The sequence below is a fragment of the Lampetra fluviatilis genome, chromosome 38 (genome assembly GCF_964198595.1).
Source record: "Lampetra fluviatilis chromosome 38, kcLamFluv1.1, whole genome shotgun sequence".
NCBI lineage: Eukaryota > Metazoa > Chordata > Hyperoartia > Petromyzontiformes > Petromyzontidae > Lampetra > Lampetra fluviatilis.
The window spans coordinates 7,366,900-7,388,891 of NC_136312.1; the positions used below are offsets into that span (position 1 = coordinate 7,366,900).

A 21,992-nucleotide genomic window follows, 5' to 3' on the forward strand; every position below is an offset into this window, starting at 1 on the left:
TCACCCCCCACCCCGCCCCACCATCCATCAGCCACTGAGGTCATTTGTATCACATCTGATTTTCCATCTGTGGTTAAACACAGGTTTTCAAGTGGTAGTGAGTTAATGCTTTCAGCCAGTCACAAAAAGGACTGCACAAAATTATCGCGATTTAATGAAATTAGATTCTTTACTTAAGTTTTGCAAAAGTGCAGGTGTGACAATTGAACTATTGCTTTTTGCAAACATGTTATCACGTGAAATTGGGAATTTCACTTTCTTTTGTTACATTTCAGCTCTGAGAGTTAATATATATTAGTTTTGACTGCTGTGGGATGAACATTTCTCTATATCGGGGGGGAGCGGGCGGGGTTGTAATAACAGAGAGAAAAAGTTGCGAAATTTTTAAAGCTGTTCTGCAAAATCTCATGCGGGCAGTTCACCATCAGAGGGATTCCACTGCTCTGTGGGCATTTCAATGGATGTTTTGTCCCTTGATGTGAAGCTGATGGGGCAATTGAAATAAATTTGGGTAAACACAAATAGCAACAAACACCAGAAACACACAACTTACACAAATGTCAGCTCAAGTGGACATTTGATATGCCGCTCGCAAAAGTCAAAGCATTATTAAAGCAAATGTGACTCTTGAGCATTAATTACACAAAAAGTGATAGCAACCCTAAGAGTGACAATATTGTTCTGGTATTTTTGTTTCCATATAATTTGTATCACAAAGTTAATGTGACAATGCAATACATATTTGTAAGCCTCAGTTTTTGATTGCCTAATTAAATATAAAGAAGAGTATGCAATGCTTAACCTGTGGTAGAGTGTATTTTCCCACATCATTTAATGTATTCTTCCCCACTTGATTTTCCATACACGCTCGAGCTAGAGTTAAGCAACATTAAATAACAACTGTAAGCGCTAAGACTTGTCTGTATGCTGAACTTATTTCGCACTGTACGTAGCCGACCGCGCTAATCGGGGTTGCGGGAATGCTTGCTCGACCACCTCACCTTTACGCTCCGGCCGTCGGCGCAACGATTAACCCGATGTGCTGCTCCGTGGTGGCGCAGGGCACGTGCGATTCCGAGCGGGAGGCATTCGAGCTAATTCCCGACGACGAGCGGCAGTGCGACTTCTGCAAGACCACGTGCTTCCTGTCGGCGCTCACATGCTCCTGCAGCCCTACCCGCCTGGTGTGCCTTCATCACGCCGACGACCTGTGTCGCTGTCCGCCCCAGCGTCAGTGCCTACGGTACGCACATAATCACGCACACGCGCGCATTCTTTCGCTCGTGACCATCTCTTCATGGAAGATTTATTTTCTACAGTTGTATGTATGTCGAACTTCTTTTGCACCATACACAGCCAACCGTGCTCATCGGAGGTGCGATCTGGAGGTGTGTTGTAAGCTGCGTCTGCTGCACGCGAAGCGTTGCGATCTCACAATGAGTCTCGTTGAGTGTTGTTTTTTTTCTCTTCTCCACGCGGATGATTTGGTGTCACCCGGAGTTGCGGGTGAGCAGCAGCGGCAGAGCCGCGTGTGAGCGCCGTGACGGAGGTTTTTACCCTGGCAGGTACCGCTACACCATGGAGGAGCTGCCCGACATGCTGGCCAAGCTGAAGGCGCGAGCCGACTGCTTTGACGACTGGGTGTCCCGCGTGAGGGCAGCGCTCCAGCCTGATGGCGACGACAACAAGAGAGGTGAGGTTTCTCTCGAACCGTTTTCAAATATGGGACCCGAACTGATGTTTCTTAGATGAGCGTTTTCATGCTGTCTGATATGCCATCGTGTGTTCATCCGTGGGTGACAAAAGTCATGCTATTTATATATCAGGAAAATAAATGTGGTTAGTCCTCGCTTAATGCGTGGTGTCCGCACTACAACTCGTTTTTGCTAAAATGCGGGTCAACCATTAGGGAACACTTTTCGCACAACACAGAACACGCCAATTAGAATGCGGAACGTGCACCATCAGAACGTGGAACGCGCACCATTATAATGCAGTTTCTGAGCGGCCGACGAAGATCTACTTTCTTGAGCTGTCACGCGGTGGCATACGCCGAATTAGTGATTTGTCTGGCCATCTTACTGTGTGTGCCTACATCGTATATCGCCAGACTTTATTGTTACATTATTTATGGGGAGATTGTTTTCGCTGTACGTGTTTTTCACTTTTGAGGGATGCGGGAGGCACTTGATTGACGCGTCGACCGCGTTAAACGAATTGCTGTACTTTCATGGCATTATTATATAGCTATTTTGGTGAGGCATTCTGTCCCAGAGAGTGGCTTTGCATCTCCGCAGAGTGGCATCTCGAAAGGTTAGCTTTTAGAGGGAGAAATCGAGTGGTTTTGTAACTGGATATTTGTGCAGCCATGTCAATGCAGCAACAATGCCAATGCCCCACCCATGCTCCTGATGCAGCTGATTCACTTGGGCTATGCCCATCCCCAAACCTTTATAAACAGTTTGCCTTTAGAGGCTAACCACTTTTCCTGATGACGACCACTTGTGTTGCGATCGAAACGTCGTGATATTTTTATTCACTTCGTTTTTTTTTTCTATCTACGTGACTTTACCGAAGGAACTAAAGAATATGAATTCCTGCAGTCACGAATGTTTTAAGTCAAAATGTAGGTTTTTACAGCCAATATTATTATCTAACCTTTTTGTCAAACCTTCCACTGCCCGACATAACTGGATCAGGTGACACGGTTATGCTGACTTCATAGAATTTATTCTGACTTTCTGGCTTTCCCTGACGCATCTTGGCATGGTTTCAAGCGAAAACGTCATGTCCAATTGCTAAATTTGCTCGTGAGAATTCGTTGGACATCTCTGAAAAAGAGCTTATAGCTTATCGGATTCCTCCCGTATAAATAAATATTCTGATTCTCAACTTACGCCTAAACAAAAAAGACTATTATTGGCGCGTTAAACGCTTGTATGCGTATAATGCTTGCCGCTGTTCAATATGCGTTTCACTGCTCCCGTGTCCCGACAGAGCTGGCCGAGCTGAAGGCGTTGGTGTGCGAGTCCCGCGAAAAGCGATTCCGCGACACGGAGCTGCTGCAGCAGCTCTCCGCCGCCATCCGGGAGGCGGAGAAGTGCGCGGGTGTCGCCCAGCAGCTGCTGACGCGCAAGCCCCGTACCAGGCAAGTGCCCCAGTGCTCGCGTTTAACGACACGTGACGTTCGCCTGCTTGCCCTCGCGCTGAATCGGACCCATGCCAACGTCGGGGTCCCCGGTTTGCAGAACGCGAATAAATCGCGCGCGCACATTCGCTCGGTGCACTCGCCGTGAAGCTGGGTCCACACCTGAGCAACCGGTTGCACACCCAGGTTGCATTCAACACGGTAGCTTTTATGTTGGACGTCTGTGCAACGGAGTTGTGAGCAGCTGCACAACCAGTTGCTTACATGAGAGGCAGACTCGAATTTCAAGCATCGATCTGCTCTGCGATTTGTAGCAATGTATTTCATCACCTGCACATTTTCAAACTGATTAGTTGTTGTGCTGCTTAATTAACTTGTTGAGAAATGTGGACAAAACAGTTTATGGCGATTTGCGCAATTTGTTTGCACACCTTATCGCTGTGGACCTGGCAATAGATACGACTCGCATACTATTTGCATTCAGATCATTAAACAAATTTCGTGTAATCTACTTGCATTAAAAGCATGTGCGGTGCATGCTTGTGTGGGCTGCTATGTGTTTAGGCTGCGTTCGGAAGCAAAGGTGCAGACACAGCTCACCGTGGAGGAGCTGCAGGCTTTCGTCGATCAGCTGTGCAGTCTTCCGTGCATTGTCACGCAGGCCAAGCAGGTTAAGGTAATTGTATGGGGCAAACAACTGTACCTTTGTGTGCATAGACACAGACGTGTTTGTTATTCAATCTGAAAGAAAAAAATTGTCCGATTTGCCTTCGATTCACCAACTACAAACGACCATCTCGCTTGGAGCGCAGGATCTGCTGAACCGCGTGGAGAAGTTCCGCTCTGAGGCACGGGACGCCCTGGTGGAGCCGAGCCCGGACGCCGACAAGCTCGAGCGCCTCCTGGAGGAGTGCTCGGGCCTCGACGTCGAGCTGTCGGAGGCGCCGCGGCTGCGGCTGGCGCTACAGCAGGCTCGCTGGCTGGCCCAGGTGCGGCGGGCCCTGTCCGCGCCCGAGCGGCCCACGCTGGGCCAGATGCGCAAGCTAATCGACTGCGGCGTGGGGCTGCCACCCCACCCGGCCGTCGAGAGAGCCATGGCCAGGCTGCAGGAGCTGCTAACCGTCTCCGAGCGCTGGGAAGAGAAGGCTAAGCTCTGCCTGCAGGCTCGGTGCGTGCCTGGGCGCGGTGCTCGGTGCAAGCGATTGATCATTTTACCACCGATCGTACTTTGTGTTTCGAAACGATGGTGGATGCTGGTGTAGAATGATGGCATCTGCCGAGAAGGTGGAGCAGTCAAATGCGTTTTTACGCAGGAGGTGCTCGTTTGTGGAATTGGCATAGTCGTGAGAGGCGTTCATCCAGCAGTCGATTGATCGTCGTGGCTGATGGTGTAACGTAACATCTCGGTGTGGTTTTTGTTGTAGCCTGCGGCATCCCGAAGGACAACTCGTCCATGTCTGCAAGCGGTCGCTGGTGTAGCCGTGCTGCGTACGATGGCGTACGCGTATTAAGTACTTTTCTAAAGTTTTAATTCACAAAATGTCCTAAAAAGCATCGTTAATTTACTTGTGTATAATCATGTTTATCCTTGGTTTAGAGGCAGAGGAGAATCTAATTATGTGTGAACACTGAACATTAAATGGGTGCAACATGTTCCGTGTAATGACAATCTATAACATAAAAAATCTTATTTATTTTAATGTTATATGTCAGGTTTAACTAAAAGCAGCTGGTTCGATTGTCGTTATTGATGTTAGAGTCATGTACATTAAATTGTTATTAAAACAAAGCCTTGTATATTGTGGTAGGTTTAAGCAAATTGGTTTTTTTTATATTTTACTGCATAAAAAGGTACTATTTTATATGCAGATTGTTCACACTACACAATCTTATTTGATTCAGTATTTGTGGTTGTGGATTCTCTATGAAAGGACTTTTGTGCTATGAATGGTTAAAACATGTTAATTTATTTGTTTAAATATTATGTTCGTGCAACGTTTTCGATTTCTTCTGCAATGCGATTATTTTTTGCTCTGATTTCTAATGGGCATCATTGCTTTTATCATTTTGGTGACCCGGTAAGTCATCTTGCACAAGACGTTGTGTCGAGTGCTCACCCGTTTAAACAAAATAAACTTGAAATATAACTCTTTCTTCACCCGGCATTTGCAATCCTGTGACATTTCCAGACCTCGGCATTCATTGGCAACGCTAGAGGCGATTGTGCAGGAGGCAGAGAACATCCCTGCTTACCTGCCCAATATCCTGGCCCTGCAGGACGCCTTGCGGCGTGCCAAGGAGTGGTCGGCACGCGTCCAAGCAATCCAGGTGGGTCTCTATGCAACAGCAGTCACTATATTAACTCTCTCCCTACTGACTCTTTCAAATACACCTGCAGATTACAGTTGCACTTTGGACTTACATATTGGATGTAAGGGACCTAGCTGATCGTAATTAGGTCGTAATTATTATATATATTGGGACACACACACACACATCCCCCCCAATATTCAAATATGCTCAAAATGTCCCCCCCCAATATATTGCTATTAAAAAAGTTATTGCTATGCGATGTAAATAAAAACAATTTGCTAAACCTTGGCCACAATATCTGGACTTGTTTTCATATCAATCAATGCATAGATTTCTGTTTATATGATTGTGATTATGGTTTTACTTTATTAATCCCTAATCTCTGCGATTACATAAAATGAAACAGGAAATTATTTAAAAAAAAGTTAAAACAGAGCAATGTAATACAATACACTATTATACATTATTGTAAAAAATAAATAAAAGTCATTCCATGTGTTAGTGAATTTTTTTAAATATTTCAGGCAGGAAATTAGTTTTCAGATTTAGATATTTTTTTCTGGGTTGGGACTCCCATACCCCCTGGAAGATTTGGTCCCCCCCCCAATGTTGACTCCATGGCTACGGCCTTGTGATGCATTCTTGGAATTACATTGAGAGACTGAAATTGGAACACTTGCAACACACTCAAGTTAATGACGGGCTACAAAATGTTGGGAAACGTTAGTTGGCTCGGGAGGGACAGCCGATGGTCAAGAATTTTAACGGGATTGGCCATCAATGAATCGAACGCATTCCACCCAGGAAATGGAACGATGAAATTGGTTGATGTACAGGTGCCATGGTTGTTGTTATATTGGAGGACCATGTGAGGTGGTGGATACTTTGGGAGGCCTTCATTTCGCAACATATTGTCCCTGGCTAATGATGATGATAATAATAATACAAACAATTGCATCTCAACCCTGTACATAAACTGCCAATTGTTTTGTGTTATTGAGAGAGAGACAGTCGTAGGCAGAAGAACAAGGGAAGGTCCTGAGCCTGGACTTAAATAGAAGCAATGAGTCTACAGCACGGGTGGCTGGGGAGCGAGTCCCAAACCTTGGGGGCAGCGGAGGGGAATGAGCGACCTCCTGCTGATCAAAGGTTGACTGAGGGCTTTGACAAAAAAGCCTTGGTGGCTGTTGCGGAGAAGTGTTATGGAGTGGAGTAGAGTGAGATGAAAGGGGAAAGGTAGACTGGGGCAAGTCCGTGAAGGATAATGAATGTTGTATGTATGTATGTGTGTTGCACTTCTTTTGCACCGTACGTACCCAACCGTGCGAATCGGAGGTGCGATTTAGGCCGGTCGGTTTGATTGTTGCACTCGCAAGGGGTGATCGCAAGTTCCTCCACTGACTTTAAATGCCCCTCCCCCTGTGCTCACCCCATCCTGCCGTGCCCGCCTCACCCAGGCGGGTGAGCACCTGCCGTACGTGTCGATGCTGGAGAAGCTGGCGGCGCGGGGCCGGCCTGTCCCCGTGCGGCTGGACTCGCTGGCGCGCATGGAGGCACAGGTGGCGGGGGCGCTGGCGTGGCGCGACCGCACCGCACGCACCTTCCTCAAGAAGAACTCGGCCTACACACTCCTCGAGGTTGTGCCACGCACTTACCCGTTGAGGCTCGTGTGTGTGCGTGTTCATATGTGTATCGGGAGCCGTAGTGCAGAGGTCTGCGCACTACGCTACGAACCCGGTGACCCGACCTGCTCATGGCCAACACGAGTGATGATTATCTGAACCGGTCCTGGGCCTCCCTGAGGTTGACCCCGCGTCAAATGAGTACCTGGCACTGTGTGTGAACATCACCACTGGGGAGACAAAGGTGTGGTGCTGGCCACACATCCCCTCGTGTACCGTGCCAGCTTTTATGGGTCCTCGCTAACAGCACTTGCCCCCCCCCCCAACAGTCTGTTAAGACTATATGGGGGATATTTGTCTTTGTACATATATGTGCACATCCCTCTATTGATCCATTACTTTTAGGTGTGTCTCGAGACCATCTGACAGCAAGTCTTCACTAAAGCGCAAGCACTTTAGTGATGTCACCATTTCCTTGTGGCAAATGGCGGATGTTGCTGTCCCCTGTGTGTTGGGCCCGAGCACTCCTCTCTTGCACCGTGCACTGCATCTCACGTACTTTCAGATGCGCTTCTGCGGCCGTCTGGAACACTCTTCCGATATTGGGAAGCCACTGGAGCTATTCACTTTTAAATCTAGATTGAAAACTAATTTCTTTATAACTGCTTTTTGTGTTTAGTTTGTTGTCCTTCCCCACACCTCTGATTGTCACGCTTGGCTACATACGGTGCGAAAGAAGTTCTCCATAATACGTATTTTAGAGCAGTACTAGCCCCAACAGCTTGTGTAGGCTGCTCAGGCAATCTGTCTTTATTGGTGCATTGTGTGTGCTTGTGTATTATATGGGGAGCGGGTAGTGTGCTGCGCTACGAACCTGGCGATCCAATTTCGATTCCCGCTCATGGCCAACACCATCTGAACCGGTCCTGGGCCTTCCCTAGGTCGATTCGGCCTCAAATGAGTTTTTTGCACGGTGTATCAACATCGCCACCAGGGAAACGAAGGCAGCCGGGCGTGGTGCTGGCCTCCCACCCCTGCATGCGCCGTGCTGGCCTTCATAGGTGCTCGCTAACAGCACTTGCTCCAACAGTCTGTTCAGGCTATACGGGGATTTTTTATTATGTACCTTTGAGCGTGGGTTTTTTTCCCAGAAGCTCTTTTGCATGAGATATACCGTCTCATGTGTATTTGTTTAGTCGATATTTTTTAACTAATAAAATGTGTTCACAGTTATGAGTCACCATTAGCTCTTACAGTTCATCGATCACTGTTTCTCTTGACATTTGTGCCCTTTGCTATCCTTCTGCAGTTGTAAATTAGCAGGCGCACATTAACAGGCAAAGCATAGTTCCTGACATTAGCACTGACAGCAATCACATGAAGGCATCTCCAACACGTTATGCTGCAAAGACTAATGGAGAAATTGGCAATAGTGGAAATTGTGTTATATATTTATTTGACGGTACCGGCGCAAAGGCATAATTGCTTCAGCTTGTTGTTGAATGCGTTTAACCTGCGTGCACTCGTCCATGTCACACCATTGCACATCTAGAATAAGTGGTCTGGACAAGGCCGAGAGCACTGTACACCCAATGCGGTGGTCGCGTGACGTGCATGCGAGGCATCATCTGCGTGTTGACCTTCTTTCGCACCGTACGTAGCCAACCGTGCTAATCGGAGGTGCAGGGGAAGGACAAGAAACTAAACACAAAAAAGCACCGTGGGAGTCCTGCCGTTTGTGAGCACGTGTTTACGCGTTGTGGTATGTGCTGCTCTTGCAGGTGCTGAGCCCGCGCGCTGACATCGGCATGTACAGCAGCAGCAAGACCAAGCGCAAGAAGCTGAAGGAGATTGCGTCGGAAAAGGAGAGCAGTGCCTCTGGGCTGGGCGACAGCTTGGACGATGACAGCGACGAGCCTGTGCACCCTGCTGCCATCGTGAGCCACCCTGCCCGCCCCGCCACCTTAAACATTCCCGAACCCCCGACGTCGGCTCTCGATGGTTCTGTGGGACGGGAGCAGAAGCGCGATCGTTGCAAGTTGGCCGTCGTCGTTTCGTGTTGACGTCCATAATATGAACATGAATTGGCACGAGTTGACATTCATTTAAGATGTTTTATTGGTTTCTATACATCATTATTGTGGTCTTGAATGGTGATGTACTGTTACTGTACATCCCAACACTGAGCACAGTAAGTTATGGCAGTTATTAATTGATGGTGCTTTCCTCAAATGCCTCTATGCATATCCACTCTTGTGGATAAACTAAATTGGAACGAAACTAATTAGTGCTTTTCAGTGTTCACGTTGCAATGAAGATGTCACGAGCCAAAGTAACACTTTTTTTTTTATTGCCGAGGCAAACATCTCATCGCCGAATCTCTGCTCGAGCGAATGTTTGCGTGACTACTGTCGGTGTCTTTATTTATCTTAATTTCTTATCATTCGCCGCAGTGGCGAGATGTTAACTTCCTCGCAGGTCATGGGTTCAATTCAGACTGACGCCTTCATATTTGGAGTTTGCATGTTCTCTTGTGGTCGCTTGGATTGTTCATTTAGAGTATTTGGTTTCCATAAATTTACACGTGATAAGTCGCTTCATTGGCCTTTCAGTTGTGGCCAGCTCGCTTCTAAAAAAAGAGCTACATAGCTCAGTGGGCCTTACCTAGTAAGTAAAAAAAAAATGCACGTTGTGGTCTTTTACATGCTTCACCTGAGGGCTCGCATTTGCGGCACCTGCCCCCCCCCCTCAGGTCGCCTCGTTCAAGGAGTCCCAGAGGCGTGAGCTGGAGTCGATGCGGAAGCTCCGAGCCATCAACCAAGCCAAGCCCAGGCCGGGCTCCGGCGACCTCATGCCAGGATCGGCCTCGGTTTCTGGCGGCAGTGGCGGCGGCACGTGCCTGGCCGGCGTGCTCCCCTCGGCCGAGGAGTGCCGCTACTGCGTATGTCGGCGCGGTGCGCAGGGCTCCATGCTGCAATGCCAGCTGTGCCGCGACTGGTTTCACTCGACGTGCGTAGCCCTGCCGCGCCCCGTCGGCCTCAAGAAGGGCCAGGCCGGCGGTACGGGAGGCGGCGGTGGCGGCACGAACAGAGGAAGGGCCGGTGGCGGCGGCTTGGCAACGTCGGTAGCGCTGTCCTCGTTGACAGCCGGTGCCAGCTTGTACGGCAGCGGCGCGGGTTTTATCGGCGGGGGTGTCGGGTCGGGCGTGGCCAGCGGTAGCGCTAACAGCGCGAGTGCCAAGGAGCCGCGCTTCCTGTGCCCGCTGTGCCAGCGCTCGCGCCGCCCACGCCTAGAGACGATCCTGGCGCTGCTGGTGGCGCTGCAGAAGCTGCCAGTGAGGCTTCCGGAGGGTGAAGCGCTCCAGTGTCTGACAGAGCATGCCATGGCTTGGCAGGTGAGGAAGGGGTTTGCTCATTTATAGTAATAATCGCTATACTGTCTCTGTGTGATGAAAAGTCTCGTTGAATCCCAGGGCTCTATTCAAACAGTTCTCCCTGGGATTTTTGTCTGGCTTATAATGAAGTGTTTTTGCATGTGTGAAGAAAGAGTGCCTGAAAGTAATTTACAAACTGCACACGGGTAGAACGTGAATCAAATAGGAATTCATTGAGTGTCGAGTAATGATGGCTTGATGAATTAATCATTTCATAATGATCCCACTTCGAGAGACAAGGTACTATAATTTAACAACTTTCATTTTATGATGCTTCATTTTACAAAACAGCTTGCACAGAGTACTAAAACTCAATTATAATTCTACTGTTGAGAGAGATGTTGATGAACATGATGATTGCGGTAATGACCACACATAGCATTTCCATTCTTAGCAATGAACTGCCTCCTAATTGCATCACTTATTCTTGCAATACTGTTGAGTATTTTAAAGTATATTCTTCCTTGAGCATGAATTCACTGGGCCGTGCAGTTAAATGTACCGAACAGAAGAAAAAAACGCTGATCTTTTCCACTGGGTATTTTTCTGGAGTGATGGTTTATGGTTTGGCCATATACATCATCCCGCACGGACTGCTGCCAACAGTTTCATCCACAGCCAAGTCAAGGACCGTGCTGTGAAACACTCGTATAATCCCAGCGTTGATGGCTTCGAAATATCTATAAACATTCTCCTAAAGATTGGCCATGACCGTAAATGCTCGCTGTGTGGATTATAGATGCAGCAGTTTCCAACCAAACGTAGCACGGGTTTTTACAGCCGCTTTGTAAATTAAACTTTGTTTTTTTTTGGTTGGGCCCAGTGTTGAGCATTTCCTGCTCAATTTTTGCCACACGCTGCTGCGTGCATCTTCAAGGCATTACATTTTAATTGATCTTCTGAAGAATTCTTGGAAGAAGTATAGCTCATTAGGCAGCCAGGTCTGGAAAACTCACTCGGAACAACCTAATGCTTTATTGATTAAAATCCCGATGAGTTCCAACATCATGGCGGTGAATGGTGAATGGGGCAATGACATCACGGCGCAGTCACATGGTCAACTGATGGTTTTTTCCGCACTTCTTGCAGAGGTTTGCAGTTCGACTCGGACAGGCCGCCCTGGTTATTACTGCAGTGTATTAAAACCATAAGATACCTGCCGCCTGCTTCACAGTGGACGTTAAAGATCCCGTGGTGTCATTCGAAACGAGTAAGCCGTTGTGTGGCGGCGTTATGGTCCAAATTTCTCCAAATAAAAAATAGAAACTACCCGCATGTTTATGGGGTGTAAAATGGTAACATCGCCCCCTCCTGTGAAGCTACTGCACGCTGTGAAACAGTGCTTTCGTGATAGCCTTGCACCGCACGAATGGTGCAAATACCAAATGTACTATAATTATGCTGAATAATTAATGTGTGCAAGGTGTGCCATGGTGTCCATTGTGTTGTTATAACCCTGGGCTCTGCGCCACTCAGGACCGAGCGCGGCAGGCGTTGGCCACTACCGAGCTCGCGTCGGCGCTCGCCAAGCTCTCCGTGCTGAGTCAGCGACTGGTGGAGCAGGCGGCACGCGAGAAGACCGAAAAGATCATCCACGCAGAGCTGCAGAAGGCCGCCGCAAACCCCGAGCTACAGGCAGGGCATCCTCTCGCAATACTTGCCCGGGCTGGAAGATTCTGGGCAAACTCTCAGAAGCTTTCACATTTTCTTTAAACATCAAAGTCAAAAGACCAACGTGGTTTCCTGCTCGAATAAGCATTGAGGCAATTAGTGCTTATTCTGCTTACAGACCTGAGCCAGTGGTGGAAGATCCAATTTTTTTGTTGGCTTCCTCACAAAGTGGTACTAATTTTATTGACCCGTGGGGTGCCACAGTGGCTAGGAGATGTTAACTACCTCGCCTGGTATGCAGGAGGTCGTGGGTTCGATCATGACCCTGGCGCCTGTATATTTGGAGTTTGCAAGTTCTTCCCGTTGTCGCGTGGATTTTTTTCCAAGTTCCCCGGTTTTCCCCTCCACATTTAGAATTAACTTTCGTTTAGAGGATTTCACTGCTATAAATTTCCAGGCGATGACAAGCCACTTCGTTGAGCTATCATTTGTGGCCAGATCGCTTCTGAAAAAGAGCTGTGTAGCTCAGTGGTCCTCCCGTGGAAAAATGTAAGTAATTTTAGTTTGGTTTAGGACGGGGTTCGGCAACTTGCGGCAGCTTGCGGCTGTTTGTTATTTAAATTAAATCTTCAACATAATTTAATATGGTGGGGAATGAGTTACTGGAATGTCTTTGTGACAACAAAATGTACAACAGTCAAACTGTATTGTATTGTTAAGGGGGGGGCGAAACTAAATAGACACAGTTTATTCCATCACCTATTTTGTTTATTCAAGTCAAAATGTATTTGTCATCTGCTGTATACATGCTGCTTTGTTTGTGCACAAGTAGCCCTGCGTGTGTGATGCGGCTCTCGAACAATTTCGGTCAAAGACGAAAAAGAACCGGCTCTACTTTAAAAGGTTTGCCGACCCCTGGTTTAGTAGAATGACCGTGCTTTCTTTTTTGCGTGCCGTCTCCTCTTCGCACCGCAGAGCGTCCATCACGTGGCGTTCGGCAAGCTGGCCGCGGCAGCCGGCGTCATGGGGCGCTCGCCGAGAATGATGGCCAGGGACGTGGACGACGACGACGACGAAGACGACGACGATGACGACGACGACGACGATGAGGACACCGATTCGGACGAGGAGAGCGCGAGATACACGGGCCGATACCAGCCGAGTCATGGGAAGGTGAGCTCGCTGTCAGCTGCGAATCTGAGTACAAACGGGGAAACTCGTGTCTCGACCCAGAGGTGAACAAGGTTGGGCCTCCCAACGGATCTGTCTGACCATACGATGGACAGACAATACCAGAAGGTTATTTTGATGCGACTGTCAGAGGCAAAGTGATTTCTTGCTCAAGTGAGTGTGGAGTCGGTGCTCCAGCTCCTGTTTACAGCCATCAAACAAAGACGGTCACCACATCGCGCTCTTTCATATGGCGCTTCTCTGGCCATCTGGAACGCTCTTCATTCCAATATTGTGAAGCTACTGGGAGCTCTGCACTTTTAAATCATATGGATTAAAAACTCCTTAATTTAGAATTGTTCTTTTTAGTTTAGTTTGTTCTCCTTTCCCACACCTCCAATTAGCACGATTGGCTACGTACGGTGTGAAAGCTGTTCAACAACATATATACAACACATTCCTGCGGAGGGAGCTGGTAGGAACGTTGGGTTGCTCGGTCAATGGCCAGAGTCAACGGCGGCGTGGTGTATTCCGCAAATATGCCCGACTGTGAGGGCGGGCACAAGCCGGCGTGAGTAGGTTAAACGTTGAGTTTTATAAGGGCACCACGGGGTGACCAGCCCCTCCCCACCCAGCCCCACCCTCCCCACCCAGCCCCTCCTCACCCAGCCCCTCCCTCCCCACCCAGCCCCTCCCTGCACGACGGACGGACGGACACAATAATCCCCTGTGGGCTGGTGTAACCAGAAGATTCCTACCAGTATTAACAGTCCTGAACCAGTGATAGAAATTTCACATGATGAGAGCATGTGAAATTTGTATCAATTCTCTGTAGGATAACCAAAGTTGATTTCACTACAAAGTGGAAGTCATTCTATTGACCGGTCAATCCCCAAGGAGCATTTGCAATTTGCAAGCCGCTCGGCTCTACCGGCGAGCCACCTGTGGCTTAAATTCTATATATATAAACATAAATAAATCTTAGTTTAAATAAATAATACATTCTCAAGAATAGTCGTGTTTATCATTGTAATACAACCTTTATCAACTCGCTGTGAAGTGTGAATATGTATGTGTTTGGACACTGTGCGTTTGTTTGTGAATGCCATGAAAGTGATGCATGTTTTTCCGTGTGCTCACAAGTCCGTGTTTGAATGTGGCAATTCAAATGAAATAGCACGCACAAATGTTCGTTATTGCCCACAAGTGTGCAGTGACATTTGCAGGACAAATCTTTCCTTCGTCCTCAAATTTATTTAATATTATATCCGAGTAAAGTGGTGTAAATTGCAGCACAAGAATAGTGTGCACCTTGAGTGATTAAACAAAGAATTGGGGATATTTTCCAATAAGCAACAAATTGCATGACCTTCAAATATATATTGACATGCCAATGCTATGGTTTGTGTACAAAATTATCTGGAATTGAACCTTATGGCGGGACCCCAGGGTCCTATAAGCCCCCGACTCTCGCATAAATTGCGTTACGACGTCATTTTGTCTGTTGAAGGCGAACGATACGGCAATCTATTCCTCTCGACGAGCTGTACACGGTGCGCTAATTAAAGTTTCAAAGTTTTGTTTCGTCTGCGCATTCGTCCTCGCTGCGCTTTGACGATGTGACAACAGAATGATCCGCGACGTTTATGTGCGCGTTGAGACTGAGTCACCAAAAATAAATGTATTGCGTTTTTTTTACTTCCGTTTATTCGGGTCCCCGGGGTCCTGCCATAAGGTTCAATTGCTCAAAGGTCCCTGCCTAAATTATTTTATGAGACGAAGCACCTATTTTGTCTGATATATATACTGCAGCTATAGAACGTTTTTTTTTATCTCAACTGCATTGAAATCTTGCTTTGGGGGAGTTTAGCCAAGAAGCATTTATAGCTGAGAAGCAGTCTCATAACAAAGTCTTTGAGAAGGCTTTGAACTTACAACTTCCTGCTGAAAAGACAATAACATTATCCTGCACGTGCGTATGGTTTCCTCCTGTGTGCGTGTGTGCATCCACCAGTCTCCGAGCAACTTCTCCCTGGCCGAGATGAGATTGCTCTGCGAAGAAGAGGTCCCCATGGAGACGGAGGAGTGTTATCCCCCACAGCATCACCACCACCATCATCACCATCACCACCACCAGTACCACCAGCAGCAGCAGCAGCAGTACCAGCCATACCACCATCACCACCACCACCATCACCACCAGCAACAGCTCCAGCAGCAACAACAGCTGCAGCAGCAACAGTTGCAGCAACAGCAGCTGCAGCAACAACAGCTACAGCAGCAGCGCATGGTGACTGCGTCGTTTTGTTCAGAGCATGCCTACTCGTCAGCCTCCAAGTCTATACACCAGGGTAAGCAGCCGCACATGGGACCATGGGTTATGCAGGAGGCGCATCACACGCAGAGCTGCTTGTACATGGACACAAATACAGCAGATCAACAGCAGATGACAACACACATTCTGACTTCAATAAACATTTATTTATATTTTTCCCCCTTAGTTATACTTTAACAGCACAGTTTGATTGTATATTTTGTTGTCGCCAAGACATTCCATAGTGACCCATTCCGTGCCATATTTAATAAATGATCTTGACGTTAAATTACGTTGAAGATTATTATTTTTTAAAGGCTGCCCGCCTTGGCAGCCAAAGAGCCACAAGGGGAAGCCAAAGAGCCAGAGCTGATGGTTTCCTACCCCCTGGTCGAGCTTCAGTGGCAGTGATGTGGCCGAGCAGCAATGGTTTCAACCCCGTAGCCGCTCTGGTTATTATGTTGCCGGGCGTATTACCAACACACTTGCGCCATCTGCTTCAAGCAAACAATTGCAGTACTGCACCGTCACGTTTTGCCTTTGCGAATAATTTTCTGCATTGATCATCACCATTGCAGCGCAGTGAATAATGAATGATTTGCGCCGTGCGCGTGTGTGTGACCCGCGCGGTAGTGGACCGGTTAGCGCGCTGCACTACGAACCCGGCGACCCCTGTTCGATTCCCGCTCACGGCCAACACCAGTGACCATTGTCTGTACCGGTCTTGGGCCTCCCCCAGGTCGACTCGGCCTCAAATGAGTACCTGGTGCGTTGTGTAAACATCGCCACTGGGGAAACGAAGGCGGCCGGGCGTGGTGCTCGCCACCCACCAACCTCGTCTGCCATGCCGGCCTTCATCGGTGCTCGCTAACAGCATTTGCTCCTGCAGTCTGTTAAGGCTACACGGGGGGATCTTTCTTTATCTTTGTTTGTGGCCTGCGCCACCGTTTCGCAGGCATGAGCATGCCCCGGAAACAGCCCCGCAAGTCGCCGCTGGTGCCGCGCTCGCTGGATTCGCCCGTGCTGCGCCTGTCGGAGGGAGCTCAGGCGCGGCTGGAGGAGCTGATCCTGGAGGGTGACCTACTGGAGGTGAGCATGGACGAGAGCCTGCACCTCTGGAGGATTCTGCAGGCCACGCAGAGCCCGCCGGGGGACGGCACCGCCCTCGGCCTCTTCCAGGTACGGTCCGATTCACTCGTGTTTATTTGCGCTCCTTTACCCAGAAGGCCTCGCTGAATCTAAACTTCTGGTTTCAGGAGGGTGCGTTGTGTAATCCCAGTTGAGTAATATACAGGTAATTTTTCATCATTGGGATTTTTGACCGATACAAATTGTACGTATGTGTGTTGAAGTTCTTTCACACCGTACGTAGCCAACCGCGCTTATCAGAGGGGCAGGGTTACATTGTTACTGGTTTTAGCTAAACTCTGCTGGGTCATGTCCCAGTTTGCATCCTGTATGTGAGAGTCTGTAGCTCTTAGGGTTATTGTAAGGTCTTAAACGTTTGCTTTTACTGAATGTGCTTTTAAGGTAATTGTGACATCGAATGAGAACCGTCCACTGGCTATAAAGATAGGTTTATTTTTCTAATTGTTGGCACTTGGCTATTAAGGTGTGCCTCAATGAAGCCGTTCATGATTACTGCATGCCATTACACTCATTTTGACATGTGACATTTCTATTGTGTCTTCCACTTAACTGGTTCCATATTCAAGTGAAACATTTTCTAACTCAATTGTCTCTGTGCTGTGAAATGGCCATTTCCCAAAACGTCGCCTATTATATATTATTGACCGTGTTATTGACGATTGTGATTTTTGTATTCAGATGTACTTAAAAAATTGCCACGCGTGCAATCATCCTAATTTGAAACGGAAGTATCACCGATAACACTACAGTACTCGTGAAATTTGACCACTGATGAAGTTTCATCTGACGATTATAAACTACAGCAGCATCATTGTTGAGATTTCATAACACATCCTGTTTAATTTGGAGCTTTCGTGACTGCAGGAATTATTCTTTGGTTCTTTCGGTAAAGTCACGTATAAAGATAAAATAATAAATTAATTTAAATTATCTTTATACGTAACTTTACCGAAAGAACCAAAGAATAACACATCCTGTATTTTCTTCAACTAAATTTTAGAGAGGTTTTTTTTGGTGGGGGGGGGGGGCTTCGATTATAAAAAAAAATTACCAGGTAAGGCCCACTAAGCTTTAGCTCTTTTTCAGAAGCGACCTGGCCACAAATGATAGCTCAACGAATTGGCTTATCACGTAGAAATTTATCGCAGCCAAATGTTCGAAACGCGTGTTTATTTTAAATGTGGAGGGAACCGGAGGACCCAGAGAAAAATCCACGCGACCACGGGGAGAGACACGCAAACTCGAAATATACAGCAGGTGTCAGGGGTCTAGATCGAACCCACGACCTCCTGCATACCAAGCAACAAGGTAGTTAACATCCCGCCACCGTTTGCATCCCAAGTTAATGCGTCGCTAATTTTGCAGACGGTGGGCCGGGAGGGCAAGCCAGTGAAAGCGCGGGCGAGGGACAAGGATCAGCTGGACAAGAAGCGCAAGCGCAAGCTGGAGAAGGGCGAGTTGACGTTCGGCGGCGACGCCGCACCGCGCGACATCCTCAAAGCCGACAAGCCCAAGAAGAAGAAGCTCAAGGCGGTGGGCGACGGCAAGCGGGACGAGCCCAAAGCGGAGAGGCGCGGCGTCGAGCGGGCCGACAAGAAAGACAAGAAGCGCGCCAAGCAGCGCAAGATGAAGGAGGGTGCCGGCGCTGCCAAGGAGAGGAAGGCCAAGGCCGGCGGCCGCAAAGCGACGAGTCGAGACGACGACTCGGATGACGAGTACGCCGTGTGCGCGGCGGAAGACTGCCAGCGGCCCTGCGGAGATGAGGTGACTGTTACGATTTTGCCAATTGCAACGTATGTGTACATGTACCTGTGTTGAACTTGTTTCGCACCATGCGTAGCTAACTGTGCTCAAAGGAGGTGCGGGGAAAGAACAACGTGAATGTCGATTTGTATCACCGTCATCACGATCTTCTGCCTATGGATCATGAGTTGTTATTAAAGTGGGTGTGGTGGGTCTCAGCCTGGTCATCGGTGACTGCACAAACACACAAGGTCATATCAGTCATCATCATCATCACGATCCATGGGCAGATACCCCGTAGGTTGTCCCCTGCACATTTAGTCATTTGTTTCCACTTTCCTCTGTCTTGTGCTAATATGCTCGAGTAGTTAGTGCCGCATCTTTCTGGCACCAATCTCTCATGTCATCTGGCCATTCTCTGTTAGGTCTTCCTCTCTTTCCAGAGAGCATATATAGCGCGTCAGATTTACAGCTCCGTCTCAAGACGCCGTACCGACAGGGTGAGTTTATGCGTACCGTGTAGACCAGCGGTAACTTTCGATTACATTTCTAATGATCGCTGTTACGTTGTTTTTATAGCATTATTTTAGTGATTTTTAAAAAGGTTTAGTTTAGCCATATTTGTCTGTTGCAGTTTAGAGTTATACTTGGAATTTAAATCTAGATTGTATTGTGATTGTTATTGTGATCTAACATCAAACTGGGATTTTTGCACATTTTTTTGTACGCATCATAAACATTTGGTGCTTTTTATGGAAGATATAATTGTTTTTATAGAGGATGGTTAAATTTGCGTGCAGTAAATTTTAAATGTATCTTGTAATTTTATTGTTTGTTGCGGTTGCACCCGAATCAAGAGCCGAATGGCTCACAGGGTCAAACCAAATAAATGAAACTGAACTGAACACCAGGCGCTGCGATCCATTTTGGTGAATCTCTTAACAGCTCTGGGATTCCACCAGAATGCTTTGACAACCAATTGCCCGGATTTAATCCCGTGGTATACCATGGCCATGAAATACTAGTGCCATCTATTGGTACAAGCTTTTTATGTTTGAATTCTTAGTTGGGGATTTTTATTTGGCATCGGTTGTAATGAGAATTGTATGCTTTTATGTTAGTGTTCTAATTTGTCCCTGGGATCCACAAATAATCTTTTTCTAGCTGCCCGTGGATTGAAATCCACATTGAGCAACGCCGAAGTCAACAGTGAAGTTTCTATGCTGTTGGTATCGCGATCTAGGTGAACACGCCTCCCACATGAGCGTGTTTCTAATCCAGTGAGTGTTGCTGCAAATGCAATTCCAGTTAAAGATACTGGTTACTGTTGAGTCTGCTCTGTTAACCAAGCTTTAATGCTCTGTGAGGGCTATCGATCCTGAAAGACAATTTATCAATGTTGTGTTCTTATTGTGGTTTCTGAAGGTTGTGCGTTTAGCATTTTATTAATACAAATCGTAAGAAGTTATTAGAATAGATTTTAGCTCTGAATTAGGAACGATTTTTCGCATTTAAAGAGTCAGTATTTTTGGATAATTTACATTATGTAATCATTCTGCATGTCTTTATGCTAACAAAAGTGATGTCAACCTGTACCACGTGACCCCACTTTTGGTTGGAAAAGCACAAAGTGGCGTAATATATAAACCTCTTCCTGTGACGTCAATCTTTCTGATCAATCCGCATAAAAAATGTTATTCATATCCTTACAAATTTTGTTCCTTGGCCAGATTTTTTATATTTTTGAATCAAACCGAACGTCGGGAGCACATCTCTCCTCCAAAATAACAACTCTAGCGATCTACTTTGAATAAAAGACAAAATTATTCAGGGATTTGCTATATTTGCTATGGTTGCAGTCGGTGTAACTCGTCTGTGACCTTCTGCTTCCCAGGTGAACTGGGTGCAGTGCGACGGGGGCTGCGACGGCTGGTTCCACCAAGTGTGCGTTGGCGTATCGACCGAGATGGCCGAGAAAGAGGACTACATCTGCTTGCGCTGCACACGCAGGAGACCCATTCACGCAGCGCAGAGCACGGGCTAGCCCTGACCCCACCTCCCCCCCCCAGCAGCACCAGTGTTTGGGCTCCCCCCACCCCCCACCGACACACACAGCTCGCTCCCGATCGCTCTTTTCGCTCACTCGCATGGCCAGCACGTGTTCCCCAAACTCTGACGCCTTCAAGCTCCCAGGACGAACAAAAACGGGGGGCCCGTGTTGACGTTGCGGAAAAAGCAAGCGGCTCTTGGTCTTCCGGAAGGACGTGTGTGTACATTGGGGGTGCACCTTGGAATGTAGGAGGAGGAAGCTGGCCCTTGTCTCTGCGAAGTACACTTTTAAGCAAGGCACAATGGCATTTTGAGTATAGGCCAAATTGAAATGAATGAAAGATGGCATTCAAGGTGAAGGGGGATTGATGGCAGTTTGCTTGTTCCTTGAGTGTTCTTTATAGGTTAATGTGTAGGAGGTGGCAACGCTGAGTTGGGTAGGTTAGATTTGTCTGTACATTGAAGTGTAAAAAGAAGACACAGAAATCTTGCAACAGAGCTCAATGGACCGGATGGGCATGATCATAATTTTTTCAAGATTTAACCTTCAAGTCCAGCACAAGGGGGGTTGGTGGGACCCTCCCTCACCCCACACCCATCCCCCCCCCCTCCCCCCTGTTGGTCCCGTGGACCTCGGTTATTAATTTTCACAATGCTGAAGTATTTTTTTAAATTGTTAATAACAGTGTTCACGTGGAAATGCAGCAAAGCCACGGGATGTTCTCAGTCGCCGGACTTTGGGATGAGACTGACCACACTTTTGTCAAAGAGCATTTGATTTGTTAATAGATACAAAAAAATGTCGGTCAACAAAACACCTTGTTGAGCAAGGGGAAAGGGGATTTTTTTTTCCCCTCGTTTCCTGAAAAGTCTGTTTAAAATAAGTGTTAACTTTTTTAAAAGCTTGTATATTTAGCTACAGAATCTTCCTGCACATGTTACGTTGTCAGATTTAACTTTCCTTATTTTTGTGTTTCCCCCCCCCCCCCCCCCGTTTCTTTTCTCTCGCTCCGTGTGTGTTCTATTTTGTTTCATGTTTTTTGGCAGTTAAATTTATCCTATGTCAAATTTAATTTATACAAATGTTAGCATATTCTCTTCGACGACTTTGGGTTTTGCGACCTCCCCGTTTTTTTCAGCGGCGTGTATATAGTCGTTTTTGAGGCGCGTGCCCCATCCTAACCCCCCCCCCCCCCCTCCAGACCGTCTCCATTGTGGAATCACTTTATTTCCGTGCAAGCTTTGTCTTTAGAGTAAAAAAAAATGGATTTGTGTGCAGAACGGACTCGCTGTTAGTTTTATGCTCGAGTAAAGCGGTAGGAAATAAACGTGTTAGACGGTTAACGCTGAAAATTGTCCCTTTGACTCGCGCGTTGTCTGTCGTTACCAGTATGAGGACGGAGTTAACTTTGCGCTTGAGTTGTGTTAATTTTGTTGCTC

General features: G+C 47.4%; 1 protein-coding gene across 3 annotated transcripts in view; it reads left to right on the forward strand.

The window, feature by feature from the left end:
* KDM5A (lysine demethylase 5A) overlaps window positions 1-21,907 on the forward strand; it is a 53,393-nt gene extending 31,486 nt beyond the window's left edge. For all 3 annotated transcript variants that reach the window (XM_078874093.1, XM_078874096.1, XM_078874095.1), the window contains 15 exons: window positions 1,062-1,243; window positions 1,566-1,693; window positions 2,998-3,148; window positions 3,713-3,824; window positions 3,961-4,316; window positions 5,338-5,476; window positions 6,919-7,098; window positions 8,865-9,020; window positions 9,836-10,477; window positions 11,993-12,151; window positions 13,103-13,300; window positions 15,312-15,648; window positions 16,567-16,790; window positions 18,126-18,524; window positions 20,398-21,907. In XM_078874093.1, the coding sequence (XP_078730219.1) occupies window positions 1,062-1,243; window positions 1,566-1,693; window positions 2,998-3,148; window positions 3,713-3,824; window positions 3,961-4,316; window positions 5,338-5,476; window positions 6,919-7,098; window positions 8,865-9,020; window positions 9,836-10,477; window positions 11,993-12,151; window positions 13,103-13,300; window positions 15,312-15,648; window positions 16,567-16,790; window positions 18,126-18,524; window positions 20,398-20,547 (3,513 nt within the window). In that variant the 3' untranslated portion in view covers window positions 20,548-21,907. The remainder of the gene's footprint in view (window positions 1-1,061; window positions 1,244-1,565; window positions 1,694-2,997; window positions 3,149-3,712; window positions 3,825-3,960; window positions 4,317-5,337; window positions 5,477-6,918; window positions 7,099-8,864; window positions 9,021-9,835; window positions 10,478-11,992; window positions 12,152-13,102; window positions 13,301-15,311; window positions 15,649-16,566; window positions 16,791-18,125; window positions 18,525-20,397) is intronic.
* Window positions 21,908-21,992: the final 85 nt, after the last annotated feature.